The sequence below is a fragment of the Monodon monoceros genome, unplaced genomic scaffold (genome assembly GCF_005190385.1).
Source record: "Monodon monoceros isolate NGI ecotype Baffin Bay Population unplaced genomic scaffold, NGI_Narwhal_1 Super_Scaffold_20, whole genome shotgun sequence".
NCBI lineage: Eukaryota > Metazoa > Chordata > Mammalia > Artiodactyla > Monodontidae > Monodon > Monodon monoceros.
The window spans coordinates 35,060,001-35,080,529 of record NW_021703777.1 but is presented as its reverse complement, the minus strand read 5'-3'; the positions used below and the strand labels follow the sequence as shown (position 1 = coordinate 35,080,529).

The 20,529-nt window shown below is 38.7% G+C and overlaps 1 protein-coding gene across 3 annotated transcripts in view; it reads left to right on the top strand.

Moving 5' to 3' along the window:
* KLHL2 (kelch like family member 2) overlaps window positions 1-20,529 on the top strand; it is a 126,027-nt gene that overhangs the window by 33,172 nt on the left and 72,326 nt on the right. For 2 of the 3 annotated variants that reach the window (XM_029235705.1, XM_029235706.1), the window contains exon 4: window positions 9,484-9,605. The exons of the other annotated variant lie outside the window; for it this stretch is intronic. In XM_029235705.1, coding sequence (XP_029091538.1) covers window positions 9,484-9,605 — 122 coding nt within the window. The remainder of the gene's footprint in view (window positions 1-9,483; window positions 9,606-20,529) is intronic. 3 annotated transcript variants of the gene reach the window in all.

Genomic DNA, 20,529 nt, shown 5'->3' with positions numbered 1-20,529 from the left:
CCACAGTGGCTGCCACCAGCATCAGTGACCCCAGGGTGAGCTCTTGCCTCTCTGGGGGGCTCTCTGAGATCAGAAGATAGGTCTGACCCAGGCTCCTTTCAAACTACTGCCTCTGTTCTGGGTCTCAGAGTATATGAGGTTTTGCACACACCCTTAACAGATGAGTCTCTGTTTCCTACAGCCCTCTTGCTCTCATGTAGCCAAGCCCTTCTGGCCTTCAAAGCCGGATGTTCTGGGAGCTTGTCTTCTCGGTGTAGGATTCCTGGACTGGGGAGCCCAATGTGGGGCTCAGAACCCTTGCTCTTTGGGGAGAATCTCTGTAATTGTGATTATCATCTTGTTTGTGGGTTGCTGACCTGGGTGAGTGGGTCTTGACTAGGTCATGTCATTGCCCCTTCTATCCTTCTCATTGTGGTTCCTTTTCTATGTCTTTAGTTGTGGGAAATCTCGGCTAGTCTTCAGGTCATTCTCATTTATAGTTGCTCTGTGAGTTGTTGTAATTTGGTGTGCCTGTAGGAGCTGGTGAGCTCCAGGTCTTCCTACTCTGCCACCTGGCCACACCCTCCCTTAACCTCATTCTTAAAAAAACAAAATTTAAGCATACAGTACTGTACAAGGATATGAAGTTATTATCTGTTCCAACAATGAGCTTATAATCTTAGATTATTGGTAGGACAAATAAATACTTGTAAATACATATACAGTTATAGAAAAAAAAGCACAAATACAAATCTATTCATACTTTAGAAACTTAAATATATCCTGGGCCTAACATTTTGCTAGATACTTCAAGGAATACAAAACAATATTAGCGTGCCCCAGTCCGGGAGGGTCCCATGTGCCATGGAGCAGCTGGGCCTGTGGGCCATGGCCGCTGGGCCTGCGCCTCCGGAGCCTGTGCTCCGCAGCGGGAGAGGCCACAGCAGTGAGAGGCCCGTGTACCGCCAAAAAAAAAAAAAAAAAAAAATTAGCATACTTCCTGCCCCAGTAGTTTATTATATCACTGGGGAAATGAGATGTGTACACTTTAAATACATAATAGTTTATGGAAGATCTGTGTGTGCAAAGGAGTAAATACAGATGGTGAGGACTGTGATGGGCAGCATTGAGAGAAGGAGATCTGACATTTCTTGAAACATAATAAATGTAAAGGTTTACACAGATGAAGAAAAGTGCAAAAAGCAATGTGGAGAGAATGGGCTTAGTGTTTGGGAGTAGAGAGCAGTCTGGAGGCACCTCACTCTTCAGCCTATTACATTCTGGCTGTTCTGAACTGAATTAAATAATCAAGGATTTAGGAAAGATAGTAGAGGGGCCATGAGCCAAGTTGGGCAAGTGATTTGGGGAGGGTGCCTTCAGCTGAGGCTGATTCGAAAAGTTGAAATGGGATTAGTCAAATTTTTATGTCGTGGATTCACTTCAGTCTTTTGGTTTACATCTTATTTATTACTCCTGGAGTCTTTTCTAAACAGAATCTCTAGTTTGCAAAAGGAGTATTTGATCTGCATTGGCCTAATTTAGGAATTCACTAGTAAAGTGCTGCCCCTGTAAGTGACCTTCCTTCAGGTGACACTGTTACTGCCACTTCCTTGTCAGAGTTACTGGATCTTTGGGATCATTAATCACTTCATCAATCTGGGCTTCAGTTTACTCTTCTGGAAAATGGGGATGATAATATTTACTTCCTAGGATTCTTATAAAGATTAAGTGAGATCATATATGTTAGCCCTTTATTTGGCACATAGGAAATGTTCAATTAATGTTGGCAGTAATTATCATGATTATCATTATTATTTTTTACCCTCAATTCCTAAATGTCTTTATATTGTAAGAATATAAGATTGAAAGTGTCTTACAAACAGACTTTTTTTGATAAATGTTTTATTTTCCAGTTACAAAATGTAGTGATTAACTTAAAATTACAAGATCAGGGTTAGTTTCCTTTCCCTTCAAAAGATGATACTTAGAGTTTGCAGACTCCCTGAGCCTTCAACCTCCAGAGACGCTGGAGATGGGAGATCTCATTATGTCTCTATTTTTCTTCTCTGTTTACTTAAGAATCTGAACTATATTTCAGCTTCCCTCTTTTCTTTCCTTTTTCTTTTTCTTTTGCCTAATGGTTCTCACCTCTTCATGTTTCAGCTAACATGCAATTTCTGAATAAGTGAGTTTTGCTTAATGATGGGAATGAGGCCCTGAAGATGTCTTGATTCTATAAGTATTCCTAAGTATGTATCTCAGTTAACTGGTGGGTGGGTCCTTGCAGTTTAGCCTGTTTCTGCCTGAGAATACTTGGTCAAATCTTAGATTGCTAGGTGCTAAAGTAGATACAAAATAGGGATTCTGTGTTAATTTCTGACACATATAAAATGTGAATTGAGTACCTCAATTGTGATTTTTTTTTACAACTTTATTGAGGCATATTTTATATTCTAGTGTTCAGTGAGTTTTAGTAAATTTACTGAGTAGTACTTCCATCACCATAAATCAGCTTTAGAACATTTTTGTTCCCACATAATAATTTTGAGGTTCATCCATGTCATAGTATGTATCATCAGTCTGTTCCTTTTTATTGCTAAGTAGATTCCATTGTATGAAAATGGCACATTTTGACTATTCATTTACCAGCTGATGGACATTTATGTTGTTTCCAATTTTTGGCTATTAAGAATAATGCTGGGGACTTCCTTGGTGGTGCAGTGGTTAAGAATCCACCTGCCAATGAAGGGACATGTGTTTGATCCCTGGTCCGGGAAGACCCCACATGCCGCGGAGCAGCTAGGCCTGTGAGCCACAACTACTGAGCCTGTGCTCTAGTGCCTGCAAGCCACAACTACTGAGCCTGCGCACCACAGCTACTGAAGCCTGCGTCCCTGGAGCCCGTGCTCCGCTACAAGAGAAGCCACTGTAGTGAGAAGCCCGCGCACTGCAACGAAGAGTAGCCCCTGCTTGCCACAACTAGAGAAAGCTCACGTGCAGCAATGAAGACCCAATGCAGCCAAAAATGAAATAAAAATTAAAATAAAGAATAATGCTGCTATGAATTCATGTGCAGTTCTTTGTGTGGACAGATGTCTCATGGTGGTAGATACCTATGTGTGGAATTCCTGGGTCATATGGTAAATTTATATTTAACTTTTAAAAAATTGCTATGCTATTTCCCCAATTGGCTGCATCATTTTATATTCCTATGTTATGTATGACTGTTGCCCTTTCTCTACATCCTTGCCAACACTTGCTGCTATCTTTTTTTTTTCAATTGTGGTCATTCTAATGGGTGTGAAATGGCATCTCTTATAGTTTTAATTTGCACTTCCCTAATGACTAATGATGTTGAGCATCTTTTCATTTGCTTATTAGTAAGCTAGACTTTTATGATTCTTCAGCAATGGATGCTGTTTACCTTTCTGGCAATCTTTGTTCATTTTCTTCTTTTGAATCCACTGAATAGTCAGCAGTTTGGCAGAGATTAGATTAGATTTTTTACCTAAAGAAGACATGAAAATCTGGTCTAGGTGGTTTAGTGTACATATATTCATTTAAGATTTGCTAGACTGTGAGCCCATTGTTTATCTGTTTTCCTGGTCTGAAGTCCTATTATGTGTATATTATCTGTCATAAAAAATATGGCGAGGCCCACAGACCTTGGCATGCTTCCACCCCATCACACACCGTGATGTTTGTGTACTTTGGCTCAGTGATCAGCAGTAAGCAGAAGTGTCTGCAGTGGCACAAGGCTGCCTTGTACTCCTGTTATTCCCTGTGACTCGCCTATTAGGAAATGGGGACTCTACAGGTATTCTTTTTGGCCCTTGTTTTTCATCTCCCCTAAACTGTAGGTGAATTTTTCATTCAAATTATATCACCTAAAAAAGAATTCTGTTACTCATTGTAGTTCCAAGTATTTGGGTAGAAGAAGGGAGGTGAAAAGTAATTCTGTGATGTAGTCACAGGTTTTTCTTTTGTGAAATACGGGCCAATTTAGATCAAGGCCAGGTTGTTTAACTGTTACTTGAGAAAGAATAAATCAAATTGCATTCTTGTGTTTTTATTTATTTATTTTATCATCCTTGTTTGGTTTGGTTTGTTTTGGTTTTTTTTTGGCCATGCCACGCGGCATGCGGGATCTTAGTTACCCTACCAGGGATTGAACCCATGCCCCCTGCGAAGGAAGCATGGTCCCTTAACCATGGACCTCCCGGGAAGTCCTGAGTTCTTGTGTTTTTAAATTACTTGTTTGTGTACAAATGTGGCATTTAAAATGCCATTTTTCTTAACAAATATATTTGAGACTTCTGTGGTGCCACAGGCTATAAAATATCTGAAATCTAGTGAGAAATACTGTATTTTTATTTTCACTCTTCTTTTTTGGGGGTGCTTTTTGATCATTTCTTTTGTCACATTGAACATGATTTAGTAAGGTAAATTAGAATAGGAAAAGATAGATTATCATTTGAATGATTAAGATGTGAGATATTTTAAAAGTTGTGTGCATGTTGTATTTGTCTAAGATTTGTGCTTTCCTTCATGAAGGAGTACTCATTGAGCATCTTCTGTGTGCTAGGTGTTATCCTAGGCTTTGGGGAGAGGAGGAATGGTTAGAGAGGAAACATAAAGAAAAGGTGATTTCTTATATCGCTGACTGCTGTGAAGAACATTAAATAGGGCATTGCACATAAAGTGCATATAACTTTAGTCTGCATATAACAGAAAACTCCCCTTAAGCTGGTTTAAGTAGCAAGGAAATATATTCTCTCATAACTGGAAAATAGGCTGGGCACCAGGTATGATCGGATCATCAGGGATCCTCTTCCTTCTGTCTCGCCACCCGGCTGTCCTCACTAAAAATTTTATCCTATGGCTGCTTCCCCCATGAATGCAAGATGCCTACGAGAGTGGACCCAACATCTCGAGGAAGGAGAGGGGTTGTCTCATTCCTATTTTTCTTTTAGGAACTGGGAGACCTGTTCCAGAAGTTACTCAAACTAGAGCCAGACTGGCGGGGTAATGTAGTTACCATGTTTGCCTTAGATTAGTTGTAGAATTGGCGAATTTTGTACCATGCCACCATAGCCAGTGCCTGGCAGGGGCATTCGGCTCATCTTGCCAGAATGAAGATACCATTGTGTCAGTAGCTTCTTTGTAACCTGAGACTAATAATGAGCAAAAGGGCAACAATGATTGGAGTAGGTGACAAGTATAATTTGAAGAGTAATGGAATAAAATTTATTTATTAAATGTGGCTGTAAACTTGTCATTCAATTCTTAGGGTTTCAACATAGTATAAAGTGTACTGTATTATATTTTTATTATTTTTTCAATTTATGTGCTGAGCAATAACTGAAATTAGAGTCACATGAGTTTTTAATTGATCCTAGGGTTTGCCCTCTTAAACCTATTCACTTTTTAGAACTTCAGAATGGGTAAATACAGTCACCAGTTTGTTCTGGGCTTCAGGAGTCCTGTTTAAGTTCCTTGTGATGGAGTTGTTTCTATCCATACATGTGTCCGTAAGCTTTTACGATTTGGAGGACTTCATTTCTTTTCTCAAAAACAGTAGAGATGGTGCAGTGTTCATTAGTGAAAGTGCTTAGCTCAGCCTGTATAGTGGATGTTCAATAAATGTTTGTTGACTGAAATCCTTCAGAGCTAGAATACCCATATTCAAGACTAACTTAAGTGTTAGTAATTGTGTTAAGTAAAGGTGCTACATTTAAAATTGGCACTTGTTTTACTTTTCGCTTTTCTAGTCATTCATTCAAACAGCCATTATTTATTGGGTATCTACCATATGTCAGGCACTGTGGGATACAGAGGTAAGAAAGACGTCATCCCTGCTCTCAGGAAGCTCAAGAATCCAGGTGGGGAGAACCAGATATTATTATGACAGAGTGGATTTGCAGGAGGTAACCTAGGGTGAGAACCTAACCCAGACTTGGGTCATCAGCAGGCAAGGCTGCTTGGAGAGGTTCCAGCTGAATCTCGAAGAATATGTGGGGGTTAGCCTGGGGAATGAGGGCATGAGGAGACAGAGATGAGGAAGCTCGACAGAGGCATCGAGGTAGGAAATTGCTGGGTGTGTATGGGAAACTACACAAAGTTCCTTTCTTATATAAATAAGACTAGAAGTAGGAGAGAGAGAGTGGAGGCTGGATAGTGAGGCAGGGGTGGGACATGGACAGGCCTGCATGCCTGGACTGGGAGTAGCTGAAGGCTTTTGAGTGCCATGGTCAGATGTGTGGAGTCCATCCTGGAGGTGAGGAAGAAGGAAGAGGTGGCACAGCGGCAGTAGGGATGGAGAGGAGGTGAGGGTGGTGATATCTGTGTGGATATCATAGTATAGCTTCAGTTCTATAATACATGATCAAACACAGGAGAAGAACACTAAGACAGGAAGTTAAAAAAATGTTATGAGATTAAACTCTTTACAGTATCACTGGGTATCTTTTTAAAATTCATTATCAGGAATTCCTTGGCGGTCCAGTGGTTATGACTTGGCGTTTTCACTGCTGTGGGCCTGGGTTCAGTCCCTAGTAGGAGAACCAAGATCCCACAAGCCACATGGCACGGCCAAAAAAAGAAAGAAAGAAAAACAAAACTCATTATCAAAAATAAATCTCTATAAACACAGCAAAGGACAGAAGTAAGATAATATTTAACAACTAGAATTAGCTCTAAGTAGCTTTTACAGCTCTCTTTGGTACGTGTTTTGGTTTTTCATAGTTATTGGAATTTTTAAACTATTAACACAGTCTGCGGCAAGCTATTTGTTTTTGTAAATTAATATGAAAATAAAGATTAAAGCATTTCCTTTTTTTTTTTTTTTTTTTTGCGGTACGCGGGCCTCTCACTGTTGTGGCCTCTCCCGTTGCGGAGCACAGGCCCAGCGGCCACGGCTCACAGGCCCAGCCGCTCCGCAGCATGTGGGATCTTCCCGGACCGGGGCACGAACCCGTGTCCCCTGCATCGGCAGGCGGACTCTCAACCACTGCGCCACCAGGGAAGCCCCAAGATTAAAGCATTTCTAAGGTAGTATGTGATAGAGATAGAATTTGTTGGAAGTAGATACAGTTTTCTTGGGAGAGAAAGAATTAATATTAAAAATGACACTTAAGGAATGTGAATCAGCACAGTGCATCTTATAGCAATACCTTAAAAACTATAATATTAAAAACTCCTTGGCAGAGAACTGATAATTTTTCAGTCATACATGTAAATTAAAGTCAAACTTGTTTTTGTCTAAATCATGCCTAAGTCCTGAGGAGTGAATTCCTTGAGAACTAAGTACATGGCTTTATGCTTGTGTGGCCCCGGGCCCTGTGGGACTTTGCACATCGCCGGGGCCCTAGAGATGAATTAGAGTGGCCTCTCGCTAAAGTTCAAGTGGGAATTACCAAAGTGTCCTCACTTTACCACAAAAGAGCTTTCAGATGACACAAATCCCATCTAGCTACAAGATCCAGAGAGACTAGGACAGAGGAAGGTGCCTTATATGTACATGAAGAATTATGTTTCCATATTCCTCGACCTTGCTCTTTTTACCCTTTTCTTTAAGGGGGAAAAAAACATGCTTTCCCCTTTTTCATGAAAGGAAAAAAAAAAAAAGAACCCCAAAACGTGCTGAGGCAGCAGATACATAGCCCAATCCCTTGTCTTCCTGCTATATAGACATATAACAGGAGCATATCATCAATTTTCTCTCTTCCCTTGTAATACCAGTGGATGTTTTCCCCCCTGGGAAGTAGCGTAATAGTTTTTCAGATATTTTAGCTCTTAGGAGAACAGCTTTTTTTGAGCTTTTGTCAGAGACAGTCTCCAGGGAAGCAGGTAGTTACTAATACTTCACTATTATTATTTCTCTCTTCCCAGTGTTTATGTTTGCAAAGGAATTTTGTGTAATTATGGATTCCTATAGCCTTTTCTGATAATTTGTGGTCACTGACAGTATACTGTACCTGAAAAAGAAATGAACTTTCAAGAAATCTTGAGGCCATTGTGCTGTTTTTCTAACAGGTGAGGGATGGTGGCATTGTTTTTCATACTTCCTTTATCTTTGAAACCTGATGAATGTAGAACTAAACCTTTTTGCTAAGGTGTCCCCTAACACTCAACATTATTTTTAGACTGTCTTGTTTTTAATTGAGTTTTCTTTCCCCATTCAATTGCTTATGTTTCCCTATTCTTGGGCCATTTTATGTGCGCACATATGTGCCCAAACCTGCTTCTAACTCTCCATGAGTCCCCTGGGTTTAGGGGCCATCCCTTCTCTTTTCTTCTTCCCCGTTTCTTTATACAAGAGAGGATCTTATTTATGATCCCTGAATGCTTAACTAGTTCAGTGGATAGTAAGAGGGAGGTCTTGTACCACTTATTTAGCAGGCAGTGATGTAGAAGGGCATCTGGCTTTAGTAATAAATACTGGTATGGAAATGACTTCAAGATGAAGTTGCTGCAGGTGAAAAATAGGAACGGAACTTGGGCTAGAAGGCCCATTGCCATCTGCCTTGGCCATTGACTCACCTCTTTAACACCCCTCTTTTGTCTTTCATTTCCTGGGCATCTTCTGTAATTTGTGTTCTGATTGTTTCCTATCTGAGAGGTATGACTTCCCAGAGGGCAGGGGCAGGCACTGGCGTGCTTGTGAGTGAGTACCGGGAACTTGGAAGTTAGCCTCACGGGGTAACGCTGTGTTCTAGTCTTGAATAGAAATTCAAAAGGAAAAGAAACTGCTCTAAAGCATTGTCAGCTAAAAAAATGCACAACCTAGAAGCTGCGAATTATGTTTTATTCAGTGGACTTTCGGAGGACTTCACTCCAGGAGGCAGCCTCTCAGATCTCTCTGAGGGACTGCTCCAAAGAGGTCAGGGAGGAGCCAGAATATGTAGGAGTTTTTGCAAAAGAACCAGGTAGTCGGAACATCAAAAGATTATTGTCAATTAAAGAAAACCAGACAAGTTAATAAATTTAGCACTTTTCTACATATGGGAAGATAACAAGCTTCTAGGCTCATTGAAATCATTCCTTTGATACACACCTTAACTAGCTAGGGCCAGTATCCTATTTTTTTTTTCCCATTCTGAATCCCCTCATATGCACAGTCTGGTGTGGCCTGCAATGGCTGATGGCTGCAACATCCTTTGTTTACTGCTATGGCAGGTGACATTCTTTGTCCACACATTGGACCAAAAAAAGGCATGGACCGCAGTGGGTCCTGAACCTATAATTCTACAGGTATTAAGAGTTCATGCAGTTGGACACGTGGCATATTCATTGCCATGATGTGATTTCCAGGCACAAGTGGGTAACAGAAGTACCTTGTATGGTTTCCTCAGGTAAGCTTTTAGGGGAGGTAGGGGAATGTTGTAGGCCTGCTGAAGTGGCTGACCATGTTGCCTCCTGAATACAGTGAGTGCCCGTCTGACTGGGTTTTGGTCTTCCTGCTGGGTGTCTGCTGCAGCGTCAGCCTTGCTCCTTGTGTTTCAGGTGAGATGAGTGAGAGCCGAGCAAAGAGAGTTCGAATCAAGGAGGTGGACGGCTGGACCCTGAGGATGCTGATTGACTATGTTTATACGGCGGAGATTCAGGTGACAGAAGAGAATGTACAGGTAAGGGGGATGCCTCATATCACTTGGTCCTTTACACATGTCAGTGTTCTAATGCAACAGGGCATACCTATACATAGACACTTTGTACCAAAGTAATAGGATTTGTTGTTAAAACTCTATTTCTAAGAGACATTATAATGATTATAGCTTTTTAATAATGTTCCTGATTTCAGTATCTTTTATATTCTCAAAGTTCTAAGATACAAATCCTTTAGTTCTCTGAATGATGCTTGTTGTTTTATGAAGACACGGTGATGTTCATTTATAACTACAGTGCTACCCATATTTTCCTTTATTCCCTAGAAGGTTAAGTCTGTAAAGGGTGTTTTTGGCGGCCAACAGCCTTTACTTCTTTGACTATTTCAGCATCCTCTATTAGTGATTCTAGATTTTAGCTAAAATTTGGCATCGCACCTCTCTTACTTTCTATAAAGAACAAATGTTTTATATATATGATGTAAATGTTTAACTAATAGAGGTAGATGTGGAGTAGAAAGTGAAAGTCCCTCTTTAAAACTGTACTTCTCTTCGCACTCACCAATCCCACACTCTGTGATTTACTCTCTTTCCCCATAGGGTAGCCTCTGTTATCTGTTTGGTGTTAATCTTTAAGAACATTTTCTATGCAGTTACAGACACACACACACACAATTTTCTTGATATAAGTATACTTTTACTATACCTGTTGTTCTGTAACTTTGCTTTTTTCACTGAACAAAGTGTCTTGGAGTTCTTTACATGTCAATACATATGAGTCCAGCTCATTCTTTTGTGTGGTGTCCTGTATGTTAATCAGCATATATGATTTTTCACCTTTACAAAAATGTTGCAGTGAATGAACATTTTTATATTTGCATCCAAAAATTTCATGGGATAGATTCCTCAACATGTAATAGCTGGATCAAAAGGTACATTCATGTTTTAATTTCTGATAGGTATGCCAAATTGCCATCTAAAAGTTTGTATTTATTTATACTCCTTCCAATAGGTAGACTGTATTTTGAGGACAGCAAAAAGAACTAGGACTAACTTCTTAAGAAATAATCTCTGAATTCTACTTGTACAAATAGGAAATCTTTTGTCCTTGTAACTAGTTGAAATATACTGCAAAATATTTGAATTTGGAGACTGAAATCTTTTCACTTTAACTTGTTAGAGCATGCTGTTATTAAATCTTAAATACTGGCAGTGGTAAGGCCTCCTGGTGATCCTTAGATGGCCTCAGTTAACCTCTGCTTGGAAGTCCCATTCATGAGGTAAAGCATTTGAAAAGCCTTGGTTGATCCTGAAGTCATGTACAAAGGTGTGAATCAGATGCTACATGAACCTTTTTTTAACATGGAGGAAAATGTTTGGTACGTGTAATCTCATTCTGGTCTTTTCTGTACAGGTGTGCTATTTGCTGGATTCTGGGGCATTGGTTTCAACAAGACCCTTATCTTGGGTTTCGTTTGCTCCTTGTTTTTATTCATTTGAGTGCCTGAGTCTCACTGTACCCTATATCTGACCTTCAGTAAATGAATTACTGATTGGTTTCTTTGATTCACATAATGTGTCACATGGGGGAAAATTGCAAAAGGTGGTTTAGGCCTACAAGACTGGAGTGTGTGAATTCAGCTCTGAATGCTGTTTGTAGTAGCTCTTGTGGTAGAGACATTGGCCTGTGAGGAACTGGGAGAACGCTTCTCATGTTTCTTTTAATAACTGTCGTATTCCAGTCCTGAAGTGTTAGTCATCACACCTCTCAGAAAACCTCTTGCCCTGCCAATTTGCCTTTGTGTATATTGCTAGCTCTTACAGGAATACATTGAAAGAGTGTTACTTGGCAGACTCATTAAATGCTTAACATTCACATTGTTTTTGTTTTTTTTTGGAAGAGGGATGTTTCTTCACTGTAGGGGTATCTTGGTATATAAAGCCTTATTTTATACTCCATTGAAAAATACTTGTTTTGCAAAAGTCAGTTTGGAAATAAAATTGATTAAAATAAGCTACCTTTTCCATAACAAGTATTTTTAAAAATTCTTTCTATTATTATTATTTTTAAAATTTATTAATTTATTTTTGGCTGCATTGGGTCTTCATTGCTGCACGTGGGCTTTCTCTAGTTGCGGAAAGTGGGGGCTACTCTTCGTTGTGGTGTGCGGGCTTCTCATTGCAGTGGCTTGTCTTGTTGTGGAGCATGGGCTTTTAGGCACACGAGCTTCAGTAGTTGTGGCACATGGGCTCAGTAGTTGTGGCCAGTGGGTTCTAGAGCGCAGGCTCAGTAGTTGTGACGCATGGGCTTAGTTGCTTTGCGGCATGGGGGATCTTCCCAGACCAGAGCTTGAACCTGTGTCCTCTGCATTGGTAGGTGGATTCTTAACCACTGTGCAACCAGGGAAGCCCCATAACAAGTATTTTTTATTGGAATACAGAGTAAGGGCTTACCTATCAAGACACACTAAACTGCTCTTTCCTCTATTTTGTATATTTTTTCCTGTCTGTACTTTGTTAAATCTTTCTTCTAAGTGCTGTTCACCTTAAGGAAAGGAGCAGTTCTGGGGAGGTATCTGTTATTCTTATTAATGTGAAGCTAAAGTTTTAAATGGCCCCAACTAGAAGCTCTGCTCTGAGTATATCTGCTCCGAGAGTGTTGACAGTGGGGACGGAACTTTCTGTAATTCAAAGGTTTATTGTTGTCGGTATATTTTCTCATTAGACCTAGAATCAAATCTCTTGTCAGGTAACCTCCCTTTTGTACATTTCTGTTTTCTGTTTTCTTTATTCTGTTAGTAATAAAGTAGTCTTAGGATAGCAGGTATCTTAGTCTTCTACTTTGGGACTGCATGTTTTTATGTAGAAGCATAGTGCCATAGAATGCTGAGGTCCAGCTGTCTTAGAGTCAGTTGGTGACAGAACAGGACCATAACCCTGGTTTCCCTGATTCCTAATTAAGGGTCCCTTCTGCGATACTATGCAGTCTCCTTATTACACAGATTTAAAATATATATAATAACTGTTTGAAGTGAATGTTGTTAACTTTGAGTCAAAATGAAGGAATGAAGTAGTTTGAAAGATTAACTCTAAAGAAGGGACAATTGTCATTTTATTATATAAGTAATAGGGTTTTAATTCTGGCTGTTTAGGGTTTCCTGATTATTTTTTCTTTTGTTATTGCTGTTGTTTTTTTGTTTTGGTTTTCAAACTTTGATTTTGAGTTTGGATGGTTGCTTTTAATTATGGTAACGTTGGGGAATAATTTGAGCCAAATGAATTTGTTTCTTTTTTTTAAAGAGAAATAAAAGGAGAATACATATTTTACCATGACCACACTTTTAATTGAATTTTTTTGCTGTTGTTGCTGTTGAATAATTTAAATTACTTGTGTTTAAAGTATCCAATCAAATTTTATAAACTTTATATATATGGGACCAGAGAAAATAAAGCCAAAGCCTACTATAAAAGGAGGTAAACTTTTTTGGGGTCATGGACTCCTTTGAGAAGCTAATGAAAAACTGAACTCTTTCCCAAGTAAAGGGCACTAAAGTATATATGCATGAAGTTTCACATACATGTTCAGAGAATGCATGTACTTTGTCTCCTCCCACCTTCCCCATTAAGAATACTTGACTTTTTGTGTATGTTTGTGTGTGTGTGTATTTGAAGGGTTTTCACATGGGTTTATCTTCAGCTGTGTGCTAGGCATTTTACATATGTCTTAGTTGATATTCACCAGCATATTAGATACGTATTACTCTATTTTGCAAATGAGGAAGCTCAGAAAGGTTAAGTAATTAGTTCAGCATCACACAGCAACTATTAAGTTGTCATTAACTACTAGTGTTATTGAAAAAGAGAGTTTGTATATTCAAAAATAGAAGTACATTTATAACTGAAAAACATTTTTTCAGTATCACCAAAATTATTGAAGGTTTATTATTCTTCATTTGATGTGTTGATGAACATTTTGGAGAATCCTAAAGGATCTTGAGTTTTTTAAAACATTTACTTTATTGCTAAATTTGTGGTTTTGTTACATATGTTTTTACTTCTCAGCTTTTGGGCATTTGTTTTGGCTTGCTAAAAGTAGATAAGAGTTTTTCACCTGTTGTAAGTGTGAAAAACTAAGGTAAGGCTATTAATAGTACCAATGTAAGTAAATGATCTTATTCCCAAATTAATATTATAAGTGTTCATCTATAGGTTCTGTCTACATTAGAACTTTTATCATCTCAGAATTGAAGAAGCATCTGATAATTTTGAATGGATGTGTTTTAAACAGTTCATGAACTGTTTAAACTTTTATGTTGCATAAACTGGAATTATTTGAGATAGAAAGTCTCATCTCTTTAAAAAAAGAGCAGAATTTATTTATTTTTTAATATCTTTGTTGGAGTATAATTGCTTTACAATGTAGAGTTAGTTTCTGCTGTACAACAAAGTGAATCAGCTATACATATACATATATCCCCATATCCCCTCCCTCTTGAGCCTCCCTCCTACTATCTTTTCTGTCCCACCCCTCTAGGTGGTCACAAAGCATTGAGCTGATCTCCCTGTGCCATGCAGCAGCTTCCCACTAGCTATCTGTTTTACATTTGGTAGTGTATATATGTCAGTGCTACTCTCTCACTTCATCCCAGCTTCCCCTACCTGCCCTGTGTCCTCAAGTCCATTCTCTACGTCTGCCTCTTTATTCCTACCCTGCCACTAGGTTCATCAGTACCGTCTTTTAGATTCCATATATGTGCATTAGCATATGGCATTTGTTTTTCTCTTTCTGACTTACTTCACTCTGTATGACAGATTCTGGCTCCATCCACCTCATTACAGATAACTCACTTCCGTTTGAAAAAGGAACAGAATTTAAACAAGAGTTTTTCAAGAGATAATTAAAATTAATTATTGGTAATAAACACACTAGAGTGTTTAACACAACCTCAGTACAGTAGAAAATCGGAGGTCGTGTGTCCATTTCCTTGGTGGTGTAGGGCAGGGTGTTTGTTGTTTGAGATGGGACCAGAAGTGACAGCAGTGTGTCATTGTGGAGCCTTCTACCCCTGAGGGCTCCTGAAAGGAGGGCATCGTAGGAGGGGCTTCCATGATAGGAGTCCTGTTGATATGGTTGACCACTTAATCAAAAAAAGGCTGAAGGGGAGAAACGGTTAAAAAAGAGTACTTGTATACCCTAAATATTTTATTTTAACCCCAAACATGTAACTGTATGGTCTTTCGTTGTAAATGTAAATGCTAGTCTTTCGTTGTAAAACTAAGTATGGCCCGCTGCTTGGAGAGCCATACGCTTGTTCTTGCACATACCACACCACACTGATACATCAGCTCTAACTACCCAGCGCTTTTAAAGTGCAGCGAGAGCTCAGACACTTGAAAAGAAATCTCAGTGCAAAGTCATCTTCAGACTATACACTTTCTCTGACATTTCTCACACGTCTAATTTGATTGAGAAATTTTTTTGTGGTAACACATTGATCAAATCATTCTTAGAAAAGCTCTCTTTTTACATGCACATGTCATTGGATTACATATACTTATTCAAGTTATATAATTTCAGTAACAAGTGCAAGTGTTCCAAACAAATTGGGAGCAAACCTAACATGCATGAGTTGGTAAGTTGCATCGCAGGTGGAGAGGAGCAGTAGAAGTGTGCAAGCCTGTTAGAGTGTACAGAGGGCGTGGGAGAGTTGGTTAGTCAGGCCAGTAGATTAATAAACGGGAAGGTTGGTAAAGGGTGCTTTTGCTGTATTTCTGCATTGTGCAAATAAACATTGAAATGAGATTCCTGTTGATGGATATTTATTTTAAAAATGGACATTGAAGACACCCTATGAGTTAAACAGACATTGACGGAATATTTGCTCCGTAGTCAGGCCTATGCTGATGATTGTCCTGATGCTACAAAAAATGAACAAGGAACAAAACGTAATGGATAGAGTATAGACTTAAACTGAATTTGAATCTTGGCTTTGCTATTTAAATGCTATGTGACCTTGTCCATATTCCTTAACCTCTCTGAGCCTGATTTTCTTGTCTGAAAAAGGGGGATGATTCTGTTCTTTCTTATATAAGACCTTGTGGAACACTGTGATTAGATAACTGGTTTATATAGAGGTGAGACATGCTGGGACTTCATTAAGAGCCCGGTTGGGAATGAGGCTTGAGCCAGAAATAAATGGGGCTAGGAATAATGGCGTAATTTGGGGCAGGGCGGGTGGCAAGCACTCAATAAATGTTTTTTAAATTGAGGGTGGCATGCATTCCAAATTAAAATGTTCAAGGATGAGTGACAAATTCAGGTATGAATGAGGTGCTTTAGGATGCATGGCAGCAGGGTCTTGTGGTGGTGCCTACTGTTAGGCTGATGACAATGTCTTTGATTCAGGAAGAGCTCCCCTGAGTGAACAGTGATCCGAACGTACAGCTCCTGTGTTCTGGCTTGTCTGGAAAGAGACTTGGTAAGGGCTAGGCAGTTGTAATGACCAGAGCTAAGTAAGTTTGGGATTGTGGTGTCTGTTAGGGAACGGACAGCAAACCCAGAATCTGGGGTCATGCTCAGTTCTGTGGGGCTTTAGGGTTCACATTGTGGCTTGGTAAGCATGGGGGTGCTTTGGGGGAGCACACCACATTTAGCGCAGCAGGATTAATAACGGACCATAATCATTGAGTAGGCTCCTAATAAACTTTGCAGTCTTGGTCAGGATCAGTTTAGGACTGAATTGGACTGAACTTGAAGATTTAAGGCTTTTAAGGTCTGCAGCTAGACCAGGCTAGTTCACATAAAAATTAATAACGATTTTACTGCTTTTTATACATGGCTTGCTCTTTCCCTTTCATACTTCTAAGCTATTGAGCTTGCCTGTTTTGGTCCTGATAAATTCCAATTTTCAATAATAGTTCATTAAAAGCTTATGGAGCATCCATTTTGTGCCAGACAATGTTCCAGCTGTTGGTGATGCAATATCAAACAAGACAGGCAAGGCTTCTGTCCTGAGAAATGTAAAGCCTCTTACTTTACATGTAATTGGGTGTTTCTAGTGACTGTATATATGTGTACATTAGCCAGTGTGCATCATTCTTAGGATCTAGGTATCTAAGTGATATAATTAGTAATCAGAGGATTGTGTGGTTAGTGTGGAGTCACAGAGAAGGGGGTTTGCTTCAAATGGATAAGAGAGGGCTCTAATGGACTATCAAACACACATTTCTAGTGACTAGAATATTGATTGAGTGCCATCAAATCCAGTGTCTCTCCACACTGTGTGGTATCCAGAAAAACTCTGACAAATAACTGCTCTTCAGATAACCCATTTCTGAACATTTGATATTCAGTAGTTGTCTTTTCTACCCTCAGTCACTTGAGCATGTGACAAACTGTACCAGCCACAGTGCTTGTTGAGGCCAGAATTCCAACCAGAGGGTAGAGGGCTGTAGTATTTTTGAACTATCCATCTGTCTCCATATGGAAATTGAATAACATGGACCATTTTGCACCATATGTTAGAAATAATTTTTTATGACAAAGACTATAACTGTACACTTGATTATGGTTTAAGCTTGGTTACAGTCATGTTCTAGATCTGCCCTTTGGTTATCCTGATTGAATGACCATTCTCCATTCTCAGCCACGCACTTAGAAGTTGCCCAAGTACCAAAGGAGTTCAGTAGAAGGAAGGCTCATCTTCAAGGTGAACAAAACATCTACTGAACAGTTTTACAGATTTTTACAGTGGCATCTTAGCATAAAATTATTTAAGTGAGTATATAATACTGTATATTTAAATTATTGTTGAACAACTCAAGATAATAAGGAGCCCTTAGATTGGCTGTCTGCTGGAAACTTCATGGGCCGGTGGACTCTGGCTAGTTGTCCTATTAGAATTCAAAGCTCAAATCTTGAACTTACTATTGACTTCACTAATGGCCTTGAGTAAGACATTAACCTTTCTGTCTGTTTTACAGCTATTAAATGAGGCTAATGATGCTTTGACACCTCGTAGAAATGTTGTAAAATATACTAGTTAAAGCTTCTAAAAATATTAAAGTGCTTTATGAACGTTAGCCAGAAAATGGAACAGCAATAAAAAGACTTGAGGCTGTGAGGAAGAAGAACTCATTTGAGATTGTTTGGGATCGCTGGCTAAAAAGTGCTCATGTAATCTTTCCCTTACTCTATATTCTCAGTCTTTATAACCAGGATGTATTATTTGTGACCAAAAAAAAAAAGATTCTTAATTTGCTATTGATTTCTCTCCACCCAACAAGTCTTGTGTATTTGGATTAGTGCGGAGACAGCACTCTGGAGTGATGGCAGTACTGTTTCGTATCTTCGATTTATAACAGCCTTTTTGGTTTGACTGTGGTGGCTGCAGATATTTCTCATAGCAGAGTCTACAGAAAGCTTACTGTTTTTCCACTTGAGTTCTGTTTCTCTTATGAGGTAGAGCATTAAGTCCTTTGTGTCTAAAAGGGTTTTGGCAGAGGATGTGCTTGGAAAACACTTGTTAAAACTTAAAAAAAAAAATGCCTTGAATCAAACCTTTAGGATTAGTGGTTGTTTATGGTATAGCAATGAAAATCCTATCATGGGAGTGAATTTATCTGACATTCTAATACCTAGAGATCTGTTAACTTAGTATTTTATCACTTTACCAGAATAGTGATAATTTTAGTTTATTGTTATTATCCAGAGGCAAAAATGATGACTTTCTTTTACATTAATAATTACTGTAAAATTTTAAATTATTTACAATTGAGTTTTGATCTTAACTGTATTTTATCATGTTTTAAGTTAGAACTCTGTAAGCCTCATAATTTTAGCCAAAATATTTGACCAATGAGAACATCCATTTTTAATCATGCCAGTTAAATTATGTTTTACTCTATATAAGTTAAGAGTATAGAACAGATGAAGAACTTATTTAAAATTTAATATGGAAGAAGCCATTGAGGTCAGCTAGTTTGAGATAATCTAGTAGCTTTATTATAAGAATATCCTATAGAACTAGATGGACATCACACTTGAAGTGGTTTTTTAAGTTCTTGTTTGGAGAAAAGCTAGTTACTCCAGAAGCATTAGTAATTATGTTATTTGCTGTAACTTCATATCATTAAAATACATAATCTTTGAAGATGTCCAGATGGTTGAGTCATTTTGGAGTTCATGTTTTAAGGCGCTGCATGTGGTATATAAAAGGTATTTATCTTGATGAACAAAAAATGACTCTATCCTGATTATGACTTAGCATCTTATAAGCAACATTGAATAATTTGTGCAAGGATGAGAAAAATTAGAAATAAATCCTTATCAGGTGGATTATTTTTTCTTGATCTTTGCCTCATGTTTAGGTATGGAGCCTGTGTGGGAGATAGGACGTTTGCATCTGGCATGTGGCCAGTGTTATTAAGGGTCTGTCTGTCCAAACCAGTTTAGGTGGTTAGAGTCTAGAGCTGTTAATTTATCTGTGATGCTGGCATATGTGGTTTGAGATAAGCCAAAGGTTTTATAAGCCCTAGCATTATTGACATACAGTTTTTAAAAATTACTACCTTTTGAACCTTGATGTATTAATCCCATTGTCAGGTTAGTAAAATTAATGCACTTCTGATCATCTGTTTGTTTTTTTTTTAATATTTATTTATTTATTTTTGGCTGCGTTGGGTCTTTGTTGCTGCACGAGGGCTTTCTCTAGTTGCAGCAAACGGGGGCTACTCTTCCTTGCAGTGAGCAGGCTTCTCATTGCAGTGGCTTCTCTTGTTGCGGAGCATGGGCTCTAGGTGCGCGGGCTCAGTAGTTGTGGCTTGCGGGCTGTAGAGCGCAGGCTCAGTAGTTGTGGCGCACGGGCTTAGTTGCTCCACGGCATGTGGGATCTTCCCGGACCAGGGATCAAACCCGTTTCCCCTGCCAATGCAGGCGGGTTCTTAACCTCTGCGCCACCAGGGAAGCCCTGATCATCTGGTTTAAGTGTACTTGTGCCTTTCCTGAGGACATATAATTTATGATAACTTTACTTTGTGAAAGTATAGCTGTACCACTAACATGTATTCAGAAGCTTTATGATGACTAGTGTAGAAATTTGGTCATGTAAGTACATTTGATTTTTTTGGGGGGGTTAGTTTCTTATTTAGGATTCTATCAGATAGGATTATTATTTTCCATTAAAATTTTTGTTTCATAATTTATTAAGTCCTTCCACTGACCTCTGGTTAATCTCACTGGTGGCTTAAAGCAATCGTTTCCCCCCACCTGGTGGGCTGTAGATTACATTCCATAGATTTTAACTGTTCAATTTGCTGTTCAATTTGCTAAGTGTTAACAAATGCATACACCTGTTAACCCCACCCAAATCAAGATATTGAACATTTATAACTTCAGGCCCCTTCCCTGTAAATCCCTCACCCTAACTCCAGGGTGATATGATCTCTATTATAATATATTAATTTTGCCTCTTGAACTTCATATAAATAGAACCACATAGAATGTATTCTTCTGAGGCTGACTTTTTTGGCACAACGTAACATTTGTGAGATTCACGTATGTTACCACATGTTCCAGTAGTTTGTTCTCCCTTATAAATATGCTGAGTACTCCTTTGTGTGGATTTACTGCAATTTACCATGTTGAGGAACATGTGTTTAAAGTTTTTGGCTGTTATGAAGAAAACTTAAAGCACTTTGATAAGGGACATTAACAATAACACACTATAATTAAGCTCTAGTTGGGGTCAGGTAGAGGCTGTTATTAAGATGGATGAACTTATTTAATTGCCTATTATATATGATTTTAGTTTTTTCTTTTTCTTTGTTTTGCTTAACATGTGTTTTCTTATCATGTATTTTCTCACTTTTCATTCTCCAGAAATAATTTGATTTTATCTTACAGTCTCTTTTTTATGTTAAGTCTAGGCTTTGAGAAACAAAGTTGAGA